This window comes from Bos mutus, chromosome 6 (genome assembly GCF_027580195.1).
Source record: "Bos mutus isolate GX-2022 chromosome 6, NWIPB_WYAK_1.1, whole genome shotgun sequence".
Taxonomy (NCBI): domain Eukaryota; kingdom Metazoa; phylum Chordata; class Mammalia; order Artiodactyla; family Bovidae; genus Bos; species Bos mutus.
In genome coordinates, this window is record NC_091622.1 from 109,945,493 (window position 1) to 109,964,439 (window position 18,947).

General features: G+C 36.5%; 1 protein-coding gene across 6 annotated transcripts in view; it reads left to right on the forward strand.

The window, feature by feature from the left end:
- CPEB2 (cytoplasmic polyadenylation element binding protein 2) overlaps positions 1–18,947 on the forward strand; it is a 68,797-nt gene that overhangs the window by 46,885 nt on the left and 2,965 nt on the right. For all 6 annotated transcript variants that reach the window (XM_070372709.1, XM_070372711.1, XM_070372712.1 and 3 more), the window contains 6 exons: positions 6,854–7,024; positions 8,382–8,471; positions 13,485–13,603; positions 13,870–13,984; positions 15,882–16,063; positions 17,921–18,947. The exon at positions 17,921–18,947 is cut by the window's right edge and continues 2,965 nt beyond it. In XM_070372709.1, the coding sequence (XP_070228810.1) occupies positions 6,854–7,024; positions 8,382–8,471; positions 13,485–13,603; positions 13,870–13,984; positions 15,882–16,063; positions 17,921–18,148 (905 nt within the window). In that variant the 3' untranslated portion in view covers positions 18,149–18,947. The remainder of the gene's footprint in view (positions 1–6,853; positions 7,025–8,381; positions 8,472–13,484; positions 13,604–13,869; positions 13,985–15,881; positions 16,064–17,920) is intronic.

Below are 18,947 nucleotides of genomic sequence, written 5' to 3' on the forward strand. Positions count from 1 at the left end.
CACTCCAATATTCTTGCCTGGGAAATCCCCTGGACAGAAGGAGTCTGGCGGGCTGCATTCCATGGGGTCACAAGAGTTGGACATGACTTAGCATCTAAGCAGCAGCAGCATACAATATTACACTAGTTTTAGATGCACAGCATGGTAATTCAGTATTTTATGGAAAATGATCACCATGGTAAGTCTAGTAACCATCTGTTACCATACAAAATTATTACAGTATTATTAGCTATATTCCCTATGCTGTCCATTATTGATACATCTCTATGTATAAACTGGAAATTTAAACCTCCTTATTCCTTTTACCTATTTCTATTTCGTTTATTCCACCTTCCTCCCCTCTGGCAACCTCCAGTTTATTCTTTGTATCTGAGTATGTTTCTGTTTTGTTTTGTGTATTCATGTTGTTTTTCAGATTACACATATAAGTAAAATCATACAGTATCTTTCTTTGATTTATTTCATTTAATGTAATTAATACCTTCTAGGTCATCTGTGTTAGTGCACATTGTAAGATTTCATCTTTTTAATGGCTGAGTAATATTCCAACAACATTGCATGAGTTGCCTTTTCTTCACATCCGTGCCAACACTTGTTATTTCTTGCCCTTTTGTTATAGCCATTCTGACAGGAGTGAGTTGGCATCTCTTTGTGGTTTGCCTAATAATTAATGATGTTGAGTATCTTTTTGTGTATCTTTTGGCTATCTGGATGTCATCTCTGGAAAAAAGGCCAATTCAGGTCCTCTGCTTATTTTAAAATTTTGTTGTTGTTGGTACTGTGTTGTGTAAGTTCTTTATATGTTTTGGTATCAACCCCTTACTATCATCTGTAGATGTCATCTCCCATTCAGTTGATTGCTTTTTCATTTTGTTGATTTCCTTCACTGTGCAAAGCTTTTCATCATTTGATGTAGTCCCATTTATTTATTTTTGCTTTTGGTGTCTTTGCCTGAGGAGACATATTCAAAGAAATATATTGCCTAAACCAGAGTCAGAGAGTTACTGTCTATGTTTTCTTGTAGGAGTTTTAGGTCTTATATTTAAGTCTTTAATCAATTTTGACTATTTTTTTGCATATGGTGTGAGAAAGTAATCCAGTTTCATTCTTTTTGTGTAGCTATTCCATTTTCCCAGCACTGTTTTTTGAAGAGACTGTCTTTTCCCCTTGTGTGTTGTTGCCTTCTTTGCCATGCAGATTAATTGATCATGAGCATGTCGGTTTATTTCTGAGCTTTGTTTTCTGTTCCACTGATCTGTGTGTCCTTTCTGTGTCAGTACCATACTGTTTTTATTACTCTAGCTTGGTTGTATAGTTTAAAATCAAGAAGCCTGATACCTCAAGCTTTGTTCTTCTTTCTCAAGACTGCTTTGGCTATTCAAAGTTTTGTTTTTTGATTTTTGGGGGGTTCTATGCAAATTTTAGAATCATTTGTTCTAATCATGTGGAAAATGCCTTTAGTATCTTAATAGGGAGTGCATTGAATCTGTAGATTGCTTTGAATAGTATGGAAATTTTAACTATCACTTCTAATCCATGACAACAGTCTATTTTTCCACTTATTTCTGTCATCTTAAATTTCTTTAGCACCTTACAGTTTTTAGAGTATAGGTCTTTCACCTCCTTAGTTAAGTTTGTTCATTTGTATTTTATTCTTTTTTATGTGATTATAAATGGGATTAGTTTCTTATTTTCTCTTTCTGATAGTTTATTAGTGTGAACTCAATTTTAACCCAAATATATTATGTCTAGCAATTAGTTTACAAAGACATATAGGGTACTAAGTTTTAACTGATGTTTTAAAAATTAAATATCTTATTCCCTGTGAGAAAGGACAAACCTATTATTGGGGCAAAACATTTTTAAGTAATAAATATAGCTCCTGTCTTAGTTCTTTGGAGAAACATTCCGGATAGTGATTCTATCTAATTCCACAGGTGGTGCTTGAGAGAGATCAGTTCCAGACCTATTTCTGTTGTTTTGAAAGTTTTTTTTAATCCTTGCATATGAAATAAAATTCATGCCATCACACTGGTGGGTTATTTAACCCAGTGGAGTGGCTGCTAGGATCTTGAGGCATGGGAGGAATATTCTTTGTTAATAATAATACTTTGTTTTGCATTTGCTTTAATTTTTAAACCAACAATCAATAAATAAAAGTACAGGATATACATTAAAATCAAAGAACCATGCTTACCTTTAAACTGTAAATTGACTAATTTTTTGCACAAATACTTTGTTTTCCTCTCCTGCCTGTCCCTGCTGTGTTTCTGTGTTGGGAAATGTCTTTATTCTGGGCATCCAGAATAAGGCTACAGTCTGAAAAGCAAAGTATAATGATTAATTTTGGGCATATTAGCATAGCCACCAGTGTCAAAGTTAGTAATTGCCCATTACTTCTCTAACTGCATCCATCTGTGCTACACATACACCTGCACATGTAAGAGGACCAGATGTTGAGGAGTAACTGTCAGTCATACAAGCATATATGTAAGTTTGTCTTTAGTTCTGTCTTCAGTTTAAGGATGCTCATAGTAGAGTTTTTATTATTGCTTGTATAGAACAGCAGTTTTTATATGGATATAGAGAAGTTACATGCATTCTCTAATGATTTTTTAAAAAATACTTTAAAGTGAGTAATTTGAATCATGATTGTATGGGTATGTGTTAGTCGCTCAGTCATGTCCGACTCTTTGCAACTCCATGGACTCTGCCAGACTTCTCTGTCCATGAAATTCTCCAGGCAAGAATACTGGAATGGGAAGCCATCTCCTCCTCCAGGGGATCTTCCCAACTCAGGAATCAAACCCAGGTCTCCTGCTTTGTAGGCAGATTCTTTACCATCTGAGCCACCTGGGAAGCCCCAAAGGATCATGAAATCATGATGCACATCATAAATGAGGCTCACATTTGTGGTGGCTGCAGTTTTTCTCACTACAAAATCTTTGCTGATTTCCTGGTTTTGGAGAAGGTGTACTTTTGAGTCCTGTTTACAGGAATATGCATTCTGTTATGTTGCTTTCATCTTGAAAGGAGATCTTGGTGACCTGTTGAATAGGCCTGGCAACATAGAGGCCATCTCACACTCTTTCACTGGCAGTGATTGGCCAACGTTGTGTAGTCCTATTTTTCTCTTTCATCTCTTATTGCTTCTATCTATAATATTTATTGTAACTACCATAGTTACTTTTTAAAATTTTATTGTACATTTTAGGTATCTTAGTGTAAGCTAATTTGCTTGCATTTGTGTTTGTAAGTAGAGCTTTTCCTAACTTATTTTATAACCCTGATACTAAAACCTGACAAGAATATTATAAGAAAACTGTATACCAGTATCCCTCATGAAATAAAGGTAAAAATTCTAAAGAAAATATTGATAGACTGAATCCAGAAATTTATAGAAATGGAAAATGTATCATGATTAAGTGGGATTTATCCCAGAAATGTAAGATTGACATTTGAAAATCAGTTACTATAATTCACCACATAAACAGAAGGAATTAGAAATACCATGCATATGTGCATGCCGTAGAAATACCACAGATATAGAAAGCATATCTGATAACATTCAGCAGCTATTCATGATTTAAAAAACCTCTGAGGAAACTAGGAATAGATGGGAATTTCCTCAGTCTGTTAAAAACCATACATTTTGTGTTGATTGATGTCTGCTTTTTCATACTTAGTATTGGTAATTTTAGTTTTCTTTTTTTATTCTTTCTTAGAAAGTATTTTTGAAGTACATGGAAGGCATAATTATTTAGTGGTTCTTCTTTTATAGTCATGTTAATTTGGGTTACAGGGAAGGATAATTGGAAAGATGAAAAACAGTATTTTTGTTGATGATACATGTTTAGTTAACTCCTCTTTTAAATGAGTATTTAACTCTAGAGCTTTTATGGCTTCTAGAAGGAAAGTGGTCGTGATTTCCCAGCAATAAAGATTATCATGAGTATGGCCAGTATATGACATATTCCCAGCCTTTTCATTGTATCTTCTGTTCACCTGAACTTTGGTTAATAGATTTGAGACATAGATTACACTTAGATCTTTGATAGTTACTATATTAACTGCGGTATTTTAGACAGTATCTATAGTTAGAATACTATAGTTAGTAATGCAGAATAGGGCTTCCCTTGTGGCTCAGCTGGTAAAAAAAATCTGCCTGCAATGCCGGAGACTTGGGTTCGATCCTTGGGTTGGGAATATTCCCCTGGAGAAGGGAAAGGCTGCCCACTCCAGTATTCTGGTCTGGAGAATACAGAAAAATTCATTAGTATATAATGAGTATACTTAAAATATTATAGTTAAGAGAAAAATTTTAAGTCATTTTGGGTCACCTCTCTGATATTGCCTTATATAGTGATTTTCTTTATCACTGCATTCAGTATTTCTGTTTTAAGTATTGGCATGTCTGAAATAAGTATAAAATTTGGATTTATCATTTTAATCAAAAACTAAATATTGAGGTTGTTTCTCTACCTCATCTTATTCTTCTTAAAATACAGAATTATTCATTTAAAGTCCAACCATAGAAAGTTGAACTAGTTATTCATAACTAATATTACTTGTGATGGTTCTTGATGAGGTTCTCTTTAAGGAAAATAGTTTCATTTTGAAGAGCTTTCTTTCTATTGATCACAAGGAATATTGACATTTGTTTTTCATGGTCTTTATTCCTGATAGCAAAGGTATTGGGAAAGTTAAATATTCATAGACTTACTCAGTGAACATGGATATATTTCAAAACACCTTGTTAAATTGAATTTGAATATGCAGAATAATTTGTTTCCTATACCAAATATGATCTTTCCCCCTATTTTTGATCTTATAAAATTAAAATTCTTATTTCTAACATCTAGCTAGCTATAGCTCACAGACATGTCACCCCCTCCTCAGCCCAACAACCCCAGTTCTATGCAGGCCATCACATTTCAGACTGTCTTTGTTATATCATTTGCATCATTATGTACCATACTTTTCAAGATGATAGCACATTAATGACACTTTATATTGAATATTTATAGTTTATATTAAGACATACTACAGATTATATGCATTTTCTCCTCATTTAAAAAATCCTTTACTCCATCTTGAAGGAAAAAAAAAAAAAACCTTGCCTACATCCTTATTTTCTTTTTCTTTCTGTAATAAACTTCTTCAATGTCTGTACTTCACAAAACTCTACCAGCAGCTTTACTAATGCTACTGCCTTCAAAGATCATGCATGTCTTCAACTTGTCATTTTTCTCAAATCATTATCTTAACATCTCACATTGTTCCTTCATTGCTTTTTTTATTCTTTGATTTCTCCCTTGTAAGTTTCCTGAGGTGCTCTCCTTATCATTTCTCACTGGGGTTCTTATCAGTGATGTTATAAAGAACATTAAGCTCTCACCAGTTTACTGGTGAGTTGACCCCAGATTACTTGCTCAGAAATGTGACTCTTCTTTCTCCACATTTCTGAACATCTCAGATGTGAAGCTTGTGAACTTTCACATGTCTAGGATGCAGTTCCCTTTCCTGTCGCAGTTTCAGGTCTTTACTCTCCTTATATTTATTTAGTTAATGATTTTTACCACTCATATTCTAAAACCTTCTGATTCCTCCTTTCCATTCTTTTTTTCTGTTTCATTTCCCATCTACTTTTCACTGCTTCAGGTACCTCCAACTGTCCATCCTTCCTGAATTTTTTGAAGGACTTCTGATTGGCTCATTTCTCACCACATTAACCATATTTGCCAAAAATACAGGAAAAGTTATTATCGTGCTTGAGCACCTGTTTTTTGTTTGTTCCTTTTTGTTTTGTCGCTGACTAAATAAAATATGTCCTTTAGCCTGACATTCAAGGTTAAGTGTTCTGTCTAGCCCAGGGTGCTTTTCTAGCTTTTATTTTCCTTTTTTCCAACAAGTTTCAGCCAACATGACTCTTATTTCTTAAATAAATTCATTTTTTCCTTCTCTCTCTTATGTTTCTCCTTCCACTTGAAATATTTATTCAAAACCATTTTCTTACAAATATTCTACTAGCCTACGTTTTCTTAACTCTATTTTCCCCTGTTACCACAACTGCTATCCAGTTTCACTTGGGGATATAAGAAATTGCCTGTTTATTAGCCAGGTTACTCCCTTCCTCCAGCACACTTCCTCTGAAGCACTTTAGAGACTGTTTTACCAGGTCATCTTACTTACTTATTTATTGTGATCCCCACAGAATCTAGCATCAGGATTGCTACAGAGGATTATATAGTCTGTTCCTGTACAAGGGTGTGTCCTGAAGGGTGGGCTCAGGTGGGGATCGAAGTCCTGGAGGGGAGCCTCTTCTGTTTTGCATTTGTGCAGAATCTCTGTCCACCCTGTCATGTAACTGACACACATGCAATACATCAGGATCTTATATGCAAGTATAACTTGGTACTTTCATCCTTCTTTACTGTGGTCTGCAAGTGTTTTGTTGTTGTTGTTTTCTTATCAGTTTAGTCTGTGTCGTTTCTGTCTGCCACCAATTTCTAAAAGGTTTCTTCCATTACATATCCAGTTTAACCATCCCCATACAGCAGATTCTTGCTGTTTTCCATAAAAAATCGAAATGATCTAGTGTTTGTTCATGACATAATTGTTATCATATGGCCATGTTTGTTTCTAACTCATCCCTCAAACAACGTCTCTCCTGAATTCAGGTAATTGAACATTTAAGCTATCCGAATGTTCCTTAGTTTTTGATCCCTATGTCACTTTCACTTTTTATTTTTTCACTTTCATTTTCAAGCCTTTAATTGTTGCTCTTTTTATTCCTGACTTTTATCACTTTCTTAGATCTGAGATTCAGGTTATATTTGTTCTTATATTTTAGGTCGTTCTTCCCTCTTTCCAATAGATGATGGCTTGCTGGATGATGGGCATAATGATCAAGTTGGTGTTTTAAATTCACCCACATGTTACTCAGCTCATCAGAATGGAGAGCGAATAGAACGTTTCTCTCGAAAAGTTTTTGTTGGTGGTCTTCCTCCAGACATTGATGAAGGTAAAATGATGACTTGTGATACTAAAGAAAAAAACCTGAAATACAGTGTGAATGGGGGTCTTAAGTTTGTTTCTTTACTTTGTATATTTTACATATCGTTACTGTGAGCATTTTTTTATAAATCAGATTTTCATTTAGTTCATATCTGTTATTTTTAAAATATAAAACATATTTAATTACATTAAACTTTTTATTTTATATATTTATTTAAAACTTTAAAAAACTTTTTGTATGACCATAACACATATGACCAAACTTTTTGTATATATGTAACTTAACCTTTAAAACTTTTCATAGTTTTATGAAAACTTAAAAACTTTTCATATGACTGTAATGCATGCACACGCATGCACACAAACCCACACACACACACACACACAATGAATTAAAGGTAACCAACCATGCAGCTTTAATGTATAAGAATCAAAAATTAAACTTAAGTGTAAATGTACTTTTAGAAACAGATAAGAGACTATACAACCTAAACAAGGAATGGAAACAGTACATAAACAGGAAATTCAGATTTTATAAAGAATAATAAGCATATGTAAAAATTATCCTGTGTAATAACTAAAGAAAGATAATTCAAGATAAATGTAAAATACTGAAACTAATACTTGTGAGACTGTGGGAAATATGCCACTCTCATTTACAGTGTAATAATAGAGAAAATAGTACTACATTTTGGGAATTTTTTTCAGTTATAATTCAAATATCCACAGACTTATTCTGTATACTGATCTGTACCAAAAAGTTTCCATGTGATAAATAAGTATGAACGTGTCATTGAATTTGACCTCTACATCTTTCAGTGAAACTACCAGGCATGTATAGACCCTAGTATATTTTAGAAATATTAAGGCTTTATGTGTCTTGTTCAGCAGACCTTTTTTTTCCTACAATATGTTACTTTATCAAGATCTTTATGGATCTTTAATTTGATATAATGTCGGCATGTTTTTCAAGTCAGTGTTATTTATGATTGCTATACTGTCAATCCCTTAGTGTCCATATGGTATTATATAATATTTTAGAAGTCATGCTGAACTGATTATTCTAACCAATATGCTGCTTAAAAACTACTTTGACTAACTAGATTAAGTTTTATGTATCATTTTAATGATGATATTAGACATTTTTTCTAGCATTTATATTTTTGGGCTTATATTTATATTATCTTGGGCTATATGGTACTTTAAAATATTAAATCTTAACATGTTTCTAGTATTTATATTCTAGTTTATCTTAGGCTATTTGGCACTTTAAAATATTAAATCTTTTAAAATAACAAAATACAGATTTTTTAGAATGAATCATTAAAATTAATTCCTAATGCATGTTACTGTACTTTCTTAAGATGAAATAACTGCTAGCTTCAGAAGATTTGGGCCTTTGGTCGTGGATTGGCCTCATAAAGCAGAAAGCAAGTCCTATTTTCCACCAAAAGGTAAGAGGGTTTTTTTGTTACTATTTGCTAAGGAATAAGTTATATGAGAGCTGAAGAAACAATTGGTCTTCCCTAGTGGCTGAAAAGGTAAAGAATCTGCCTGCAATGCAGGAGACCTAGGTTCAATCCCTGGGTCGGGAAAACCCCCTGGAGAAGGGAATGGCTACCTTCTCCAGTGTTCTTGCCTAGAGAATTCCATGGACAGAGGAGCCTGGCAAGCCACAGTCCTTTCCCTTTCACAAAGAAATAATATCAATTACTCTGTGTTTTCTTTTAGAATTGAATATGAGTACATCTTTGTATAAAAACTAATAGAGTAATTTGTAGAGGTCGGTAACAATGTATCGAGTGAGGCAGAATGTTTCTGAAAACTGTTGCACTTCAAGCCAGTCAAGAATCATCAGAGACTTGCTATGCCTTCTCTGTAATGATTTGATAATGATTTCAAAGGCTTGTATCAACAAATATTTGAGTCGTTTTTCTGCCTAAGGTATCCTTCTCAGTAGCTTGGGCATAGACATATAAAAAAGTGTCTCCGCTCAGTAAAATTAAGAAATGTATCAGTTCAGTCACTCAGTCGTGCCAGGCCTCCCTGTCCATCACCAGCTCCCGGAGTTTACCCAAACTCATGTCCATTGAGTCAGTGATACCATCCAACCACCTCATCCTCTGTCATCCCCTTCTTCTCCTGCCCTCAATCTTTCTCAGCATCAGGGTCTTTTCAAATGAGTCAGCTCTTCGCATCAGGCGGCCAAAGTATTGGAGTTTCAGCTTCAACATCAGTCCTTCCAATAAACACCCAGGACTGATCTCCTTTAGGATGGACTGGTTGGATCTCCTTGCAGTCCAAGGGACTCTCAAGAGTCTTCTCCAACACCACAGTTCAAAAGCAGCAATTCTTCTGCACTAAGCTTTGTTTATAATCCAACTGTCACATCCATACATGACCACTGGAAAAACCATAGCCTTGATTAGACAGACCTTTGTTGGCAAAGTGATGTCTCTGCTTTTTAATATGTTGTCTAGGTTGGTCATAACTTTCCTTCCAAGGAGTAAGCATCTTTTAATTTAATGGCTGCATTCACCATCTGCAGTGACTTTGGAGCCCCAAAAAATAAAGTCAGCCACTGTTTCCCCATCTGTTTGCTATGAAGTGATGGAACCAGATACCATGATCTTCATTTTCTGAATGTTGAGCTTTAAGCCAACTTTTTCACCTTCCTCTTTAACTTCCATCAAGAGGCTCTTTAGTTTTCTTCACTTTCTGCCATAAGGGTAGTGTCATCTGCATATCTGAGGTTATTAAGAAATGCATGAAGTGAGAATAAAATACAAACCCATGAATATTTCAAGTTGTCCTTAAGTGTTCCAGAGATGACAAGAGAGTAATATATACTCTGTTGGTGAATTTAGATAGAGAAGAAAACGAATGGTCAGGAAAAACTCAGTTACATAAAGAGATAAGATGTGCAGAGTTACGTATTGCTAGGATACTGCAGTGACTGATCCAGAGAAGAGACATCACAAATGGAGCTAATATTCGTTTGAGCAAAGTGATGCCACCATCAGTGGGCAGAGGAAGAATCACCTGCCTGGAGTGAGCAGGGGGAGAGAATTTAGCCTGAATCCAGCCAGTCGTGGCAGATCCTCATAGGTGAATGAAAGAAAGGGGTAGATTGAAAGACTTTACTTTGAATATCATTCAAATGTAATTTTAGAAATAAAAAAGTACACCATTATTCTCATGGCTGAGTGGATTTTTCAAGCCTGGGGAAAAGACTCCAGTAGATCTATTGAATAAGCTGATTTCGACTCTGGGAAAGGAAACATGTCAGAGTTATTGGCATCCAAAAACCAGCTCAGGGTTTCTGGTGATAAATTGTTCAGGCCATCTCCACCTTTATCATTGAGAATTACAGAACTCCTATGAGTGGTGTCGTTTTTTAGAGAATGGAATAATGCAGTGATTTATATATATGTGATTTATATATATACACACACACACATATATATGTATACACACACATACATTAAACTCCAGGAGTTGGTGATGGACAGGGAGGCCTCGCATGCTGCAGTCCGTGGGGTTGCAAAGAATCGGACACAACCGAGTGACTGAACTGAACTGAACCTTTAAATCTCATGGAATCCTTCGAGCCTGGATCTCAGGCAGCTTTTAGAATCTACTTATACCTATGGACCTCTCTCCATGTACTCTAAATTTTCACATGATTTTGGACTTTGCTGGATCTGGAGGTCTTGCATCCTTGGTTTAGAGAGAAAGCTAGCTTCATGTTGATGTAGATGTTCATTTCCTAGCTTGGTTTTAATCTGTTGTTCAGTGTTATGATCTTGTCTTTTATAGTTTATTTTACCAAATGTTCAATAAAAATGCCTGTTAGTTCTGGACGTTTCTGCCTAAATTACCATCATCCTTTGTCTGGACCATGTCAGACATATGACTTAGTCTGTCCACATCTCTGGATATCCCGTGTTTCTCCCACAACACAGCATGAGTTAAATCTATTAATGTCAGAACCTATTAATTTTGAATTTTTCCAATAATCTGTCAGACTGTGTCTTTACCCATCTTTGTATCCTCAGTAATTCATGGGTTGAAATTTGCCTAATAAGTGATATAAACAACTAGAAATACTATAGGATGGTTTATCCTTTGGCCTGAAGTAGGTAGAGGAAAGCTTCACTGTGAAAATTTGAACTAAATCTGAAGGAGATTGTGCAATTTAGATAGATTAAAAAAGCTGTTCAGAAGAGTTACAGGCAGGGATTGAAGTACAAGTTTAGAAAGGTACTGGAATTAGTTTCTATCAAGACAGGTACACATTTTCTGCATGGACTTCTTGTTCAGATAAGGGGTGGATTTAAGCCTAGTCAGATAGGTTGATTTCTGATTTCATGAAACAGAAGAGCTGCTGTCATTGTTACTATTGCATTGTTATTGTAATTTTGTGGTAGTTATTTTCTCAAACTGAAAACAAGAAAAACAACAAAAAAATCAGTAGTGGCAAATCATAGTATTTTGGTACAGTTATAGTTGATTGTACCCATTGCCAAAGACCAGTGTTCCTAAACCTTGCACGTTCGTGCATTTTTGTCATTGCTGGAGTTCATCATTCCGTGGTTTGGAAAACACTGGTGTAGAAACATCCAGTTGATGAAGTTGCCTTGTAATTGAGGTAGTGACTTGAGCCCTTGAATGCTGAACCGCACTTATACACACCTGTCCTTTGCAGTGAATAAGGTTCACCTTGAGTAAACATTGTTGTTCGCCAAGTCATTTGGGACTGTTTGCAACTCCATGGGTTGAATGTAAACATTAGCGTGCACTGATAAATTCTAAAGAACATGTTAGGTGGTATTTTTGGTGAGACTATTTTAATATTTAGTGGCTTGCCTTAGCTAGATTAAAATTTATCTGCCATATTGCTTAATTTTTGTGATACAAATATTTATTTCCTAATAATCACAAAAATAATTTAGCAATTTAAAATATTAATATAAAAACTAGCATCATAAAACATAACATTAAAAATTTAATTTAAAATGCTCTTTTAGTAAATTGATCTTATACCCCTTCATTATTACAAAACAGTTATAGCTCTCAGAACCGTAGCTTGTATCAAAATTAATGCCTTCACATATAGAAAGCCAGTCTTTATTTTCTCATTTTTTCCAGATGTTTCCAACAATGATAAAAGTCTAAGATATGTTTCTGATCTTGCATAATCATACACATGGAAGTTTCTATTTGTGTAGAAATAGAAATGGTTTGATTGCTTATTTGTGCAATCAAATATAGTAATTTTATTAAAATGAAGTACTTCTTTTGTGTGTCATATCAGATCTTTGTGGCACTGAAAGTGATTATTGGCAATAAGCTGTGTTTTTTTTAACTTCTAGTAAAACATGAACTCACTCTTCCCATTGTTTAATGGAACAAACATGGATGGCCTGTATGATGGCGTTTTCATACTGGGACTAGATTTCATTGCTTTAAATTTGTTTGCATAGAAATCTTGTCAAGGGAAAGGGGTGTTTTTAGGTCACTTATAGTTATCTGCTACTGGGAATAATCACATAATAGTAAACTTGTAAATTTTGATGCCTTCTTTTTATAATGAAGTCTGTTCTGCCTGATGGATACATAATATCTGATTAAAGATTGACAACTGGTTGTCACAAGGAAAGGAGGAAGGGCATATTTCCAAAAAAGCATAGGAATCTAAGCAAGAACTTGACTCCAAAGTACAAACCCAGTCTCCATACTGTTTGGAAAAAGTGTTCTGCTGCTCAGCCACTTTGAGACTTGATTTAAAAGTCTGACCCATCCTGAAGGAATCTGTTTCATTCCAGCCTCCCTAAGAGAGTTTTCTTAGTATCATTTAGAAGTGGTCAGGTTGACTATGGAATTTTCCCCTACTTACAGGAATTCCAGGGCCTTTCCACATGTGCTCCTCCCACCTGCCCAAGAGTATGCTCTAGAACTTGTCTTTCCCTGAGGGCACCTGAAGAAAATTGTAGCTTCTGCTGGACTCAACTGGTTAATCCAGCCAAATTGTTTAAGGAGACAGTATCAACCTTAGAGCAGATCTAGGTTTGAAATTAATCAACCAACTACTTGCTTATGTGACTGGCTTTGGGCAAGTAATTCAACCACTTGACACCTCAGGGTTTGTTTTGTTTTTCTTTTTCTGTTTTTCTGTAAATTGGGAATAATGTTTCGTGGACTTACTCTGAGAATCAAATATTTATGTGAAGCTCTTAGTACAATATCAGATACTAAATGCTCTATATATAGTTAATTTACCGAGTGTTTGTGTTTGTGTGTATTCTACAGGTTGTTGTGTTCTCCAATAGAAATGTAATGATTGTAGTCCTATTTGATAGTTCATTTTTTATCTACTTCAAAGGTGTGTGTTTTCTAAACAGTACTGAAGTTTGGGATGAAATCACTGGCCTTGACTTACTGCCTCATTTTCATGGCTGTTACAGGCTATGCATTCCTTCTCTTTCAAGAAGAGAGCTCAGTTCAGGCACTGATTGATGCTTGTATTGAAGAGGATGGAAAACTCTATCTGTGTGTTTCCAGCCCAACCATCAAGGACAAACCTGTAAGTAAATGCTACTCAAACTTGAAGCTACAAATGAAAGTTTTCCAAAAACTGTTTTGAAATGATTATTAGTGAAAAAACTACTGCATTAAGGGTTCGGTTTTTAAAACTTCATATAACTTACAGTATCTAGATTACAATATTAACAATTTGTTTCCCAAACCATCTGTCCAAAATTCTGAATTATGAAAGCACCACAATTGGCAGAAAGCTCATCAGCTATTAAAGCAGCGAGACCTAAGGCCGTAGTATCATCTTCTTCACAGGTTCAGATCCGTCCTTGGAATTTGAGTGATAGTGACTTTGTGATGGATGGTTCTCAGCCTTTGGATCCTCGAAAAACAATTTTTGTTGGAGGTGTTCCTAGGCCATTGCGGGCTGGTAAGTAGAATGTTAACAAATTTTGTTTCTTTACAAAAATCATTTAACATGAATTGATTCAGTAAACATTGGGCACCTATTGTGTATATATCACCACTGGATCAGCTAAGGGCAGATTCTCCTCCAACAGCTGCTTGCTGGAGAATCGAGACAAATTCTAAAAACTGCTCTTGAGACCATTAAGGAACTGGAGAATAGGACAACCATCTATCACTATGTATAGCTAACTCCAGACAGACTCTATAAGAAGAATCCAGTCAGGCACTTAAGTCTGCTTAAGTGTAACTGTCCAAGATGTGAGAATTTGGGGTCTGTTTATTTGATGCAGGTTGATTCTGATATCTGAAAGACACTTTAGATAGCTGAATGACAGACTTATGTTCATCAGTCATCAGAATCCAGAGATCTACCAGAAGATGTCATATGGTACGTAATTATAGACATAAATGCCCACAGTACAAGCAGGTTTTATGATACTGTGCACCCTTGTGAAGTGTGTTAGCTCCTTGCATCACTGAGAACACCCTCTTCCAGTATGGGAGGTGCGTGTTAAAGGACTGTTCACACGTGTAAATACTTACAGGTACACCTACTACAAAGACGCACTATAGGAAACAGAAGGGCATAAAGCAAGGAAACGTGATGTAGCCTAATATTTTCAAAATACCTGTATTTGAGCTGACATATGAAGATTGAACAGAAGGAGTTTGTGTGGAGTGTGTTTCAGATAAAGGGGTCAAGCATATTCAAAGACATTCGGTGGAGGGAGGCCAAGTGCATCAGAGGGACTGAGGGGAGTCCAGAGTCACCACCTAAGGTATAAGGAATGAGGGAAGAGACACAGAAGACACTGAAAAAGTAAATAGCAGTCAGATCATAAAAGTCTAACAGCTAATTTGATATTTATCCTCAGAGCAGTGGGAAACCAATGAAGGGTTTTTAAGTAAAAGAGAGAGACATCATATTTGCATTTTTGAAAGACTAGTTTAGCTGATGACTTGTGGAGGGGAGAGTTGAGTTGAGAGTAGATATAGGTGGACCAATTCTGAAGCCTGTTATTACAGTCCAGGAGACAGTTAGCAGTGGCTTGGATTAGTGGTGGTGGTGGTAGAAGAGCCAAGTGAACAAGTGTTACAGGTATTTATGAAGTAAATGCAAAGGCTCAATCTCAATTTTCAGTCTTAAGCTACTAGGTAGACAGTGGTACCATTACTAAGAAGATCAAGAACACTGGAGTAGGTGGAAGAAGATTGTGGTTTTGAAGACTAGTTTGTGCCTCCATTCAGAGTTCCCAAGCAGAAATTTCAGTTAAGCCATTGCCATCTGCAATATCTTCAAGAGAATCACCCTTGGTGCTGTCTTGAAAATAAACTTGGGGGTGGGAAGAGCACGGATGAGAAACGAAGTGATAAAGCTATTGCCATGATCTGATGAAAAATAACGGTACCTTGAAACAGAATGTTAGTCATGGAGGCAGAGCAGTTGGATTCTAGATATGTCTGGAAATCAAGTTCATGGGATTGCATGCACTGAGGGAAACAGAAAAAATAGGAAGGATGAAGCCAAGCCTCTTGAGTTGGCAACTTCATCTTTTCCGTCACTTACTGAGTCAGTGAAAACACACTGGGGCACGCATAGACAAGTAGCGAAAGGTCAGGAGCACCGTGTAGGACGCAGTGCCTGCTACAGGGCCTGTTAGATATCATATGACTGGTCCAGTGGGCAGCTGAGCAGTCCACTTCTGTGGTGAGAACAGATGGTCCCTAGTGTGCAAGACAGAGGACTGGATCTAGAAGAGAGCATTATCCTATTGACTTTCACTTAAAAAAAAAAATAAGACTGTTGATTCATTCACTGTGTTCTCTCCCATTTGATGTGCACTTCTTTTCTTTTCCAGTGGAGCTTGCTATGATCATGGACCGGCTGTATGGTGGCGTGTGTTATGCAGGGATTGATACAGATCCAGAGCTGAAATATCCAAAAGGTGCTGGTCGAGTTGCTTTCTCCAATCAGCAGAGCTACATTGCTGCCATCAGTGCCCGGTTCGTTCAGCTTCAGCACGGTGATATTGATAAACGTGTAAGTTGCATATTGGAAAATCATTCAAGTCCTGTAAGCTGCTGATCCAAAGCTTACTGGGTTTCCCTGGTGGCTTAGATGGTAAAGAATTTGCCTGCAATGCAGGAGACCTGTGTTCGATCCCTGGGTCAGGAAGATCCCCTGGAGAAGGGAATGGCAACCCACTCTAGTATTCTTACCTGGAGAATTCCATGAACAGAAGAGCCTGGTGGGCCACAGTCCATGGGGTCACAAAGAGCTGGACGTGACTGAACAACTAACTTTCACTTTTTTTTTCAGGTTTATCCTAACCCTAACCATGAAATATTAGGTTGACCAAAAAGTTCCTTTGGGTTTTTCATAAGATCGTACTGAAAATGCACTTTTTGACCAATACAAATGTAAATAAAAATGTTATTTCATTACTTTCCTATCAAATGTTCTACAGTTCTTTTTATCAGTCAGCTAAGTTGTTTCCAGTTTGTTGTTATTGTATTTGTTCAAAATAATGCTGAAGAAAATACCCTTATATGTTTATTTTCTATACACATGCAAGTATTTCAGTAGAATACACTCAAAATAGAAATCATCAGGTCATTATTTTTTTACCTTGGGCAAACCAAGCCATTTAAACACTCAGTTTTCTCTCCTCTCAGGAAGTGCAGAGATCTTAGACTGCCTGGCACTATTCAGTCAGACAGAAGCAGTAACGTGTCATTCATAAAGTTCTCACAAGCCAGAAAGTAAGACTGTTGCAGCTAATAGTGGCCAGTGCTAATTTACAGAGTATTTTACCAGGTACCAAGCACTGTTTTACATGCTTTTACTTGCGTCATCTAATCCTCACAACTCTAGGAAGCAGGGTCTGGTGCCTTTCTCATCTCACAGGTATGGAAACTGAGGTCAAGAGCTTTAGCATCAAGAGCTGACTTAAGTCTGAGACCTTCTCCTGAGTCACACTGTCACAGTGGGACTTTGACTTCTGTCTTACTAGTTCTCAGAAGTCTAGACATGCCTTTCATAGAATCATCCATAGCTCTGGTTTAGTGGTACCAGTTATTTATGAGCAGGGCACAGCTCTCACCTGCAGTAGAGCAGCATTGCCAGGACCAGGGGCTGTTACAGTTGTGCCATCTCACCGGTGGGGCTGGGAAGAGAGAACAAAGGTGTAAGTGCATTTGTCTTCCATGCCCTGCTCATTTTAACTCACGGTTACCCCCACCTCTGAGAAGATCAACACACAGGTGTGTTAAAGATGTCAACTTCAAGAAAGGTGAGGGTGGAATGTTTTGTGAATCAATTAGGATTTTACAGTTTTTATAAATTATTTTTTGTATTTGGGGAATAAAGTGATGTAAATAGTATTCAATTAATAGTTTTCAGAAGAAACATATCAAAATACAATAAAATTACCAACCTAAGTGCTCATTGAGTCACATGGTCAATTATGAACCTAAGACCTATAAAAAGATTACTGCAAGAACAAAATGATGTACTTTGAACCTACAGGGTGGTGAAACTGGGCTTCCCTCATAGCTCAATTGGTAAAAACTCTTCCTGCAATGCAGGAGACCTAGGTTTGATTCCTGGGTCAGGAAGATCCTCTGGAGAAGGAAATGGCAACCCACTCCAGTATTCTTGTCTGGAGAATCCCATGGACAAAGGAGCCTGGCAGGCTACAGTCCATGGGATTGCAAGAGTCTGTCATGACTTAGTGATTAAACCACCATGGCGGAACTATCACGCTAAGAATATGCCTCTTCCTTTCAGCATTGAGTGCTGCTCCATTTCTCTAGAACACTGCATGAACCTCTTAAATCAGTGCTAAAGTGGGGTCTGAAGCAGACTTGACAGGACTTGTCTTCCCTCTTTTTCTAGGTGGAGGTGAAGCCATATGTGCTGGATGACCAGATGTGTGATGAGTGCCAGGGCGCACGCTGTGGTGGGAAATTTGCTCCCTTTTTTTGTGCCAATGTCACTTGCCTGCAGTATTACTGTGAGTTTTGTTGGGCAAATATCCACTCCCGTGCAGGACGTGAGTTCCATAAGCCATTGGTAAAGGAAGGTGCTGATCGCCCACGTCAGATCCACTTCCGCTGGAACTAAGAACAGCTGACCGGCCTCTGTTCAACAAGGAAAGAAAGGGTGCATGTGGCTTACTGTGTCTGAAGATACTGACATGCAGAAGAAATAAGTGCATTCTTCTGCTTTCACCCCAGCTATCAATACATGCATCTTTATCAGCAGCCAAAACACTACAAGCCTCTTGTTTTTCACCAAAACCCTACATCTCAGGCTTACTAATTTTTGTGATATTTTCATGTTAAAATAAAATGTTCTTTTGTATTTTCTCCAAGTTATTTTTATATGTAAAGTTAAAATTAGATATGAGAATGTTTTGCGTAGGGGCAAACAGTCTGCTGCTATATAGTGGGTGAAGCGTGCACTTATTTCTAAACGTGGGTTTTTAACTTTAAGATCTGCCCCAGTAATTTACCAAAGGTAGCAAAATAATAGTGAAGATGGAATATGTCTGCTACAAAGGCTTATTTTTATTGTTGCTATTTTCAGTGTATACATAAACTAAAAAATTAGGGTTGTTTTTTTGCTCTCCATTTTGACTTGCAAGAAATAATACCTCAAGATAATCTGATTTATTAGCTATTTTTAAACATTTTTAATCACAAGCTGTATTAGCTTTGCTGCTATATAGGTGTTATGTGTAAATGCCACCTATTAATACGGGATTGAAAACGTTAGAGACACACTGCATTGCAGATAAAATGCAGGCAGCACAATATGGCCTAAACTGCCATAGTTTTAGAATGTGAAAAAAAAAATGCATGTTTACTTACCTGTATACACCATATGCATGCACTAGAATTATTAACAAGAGGTGAGGTAT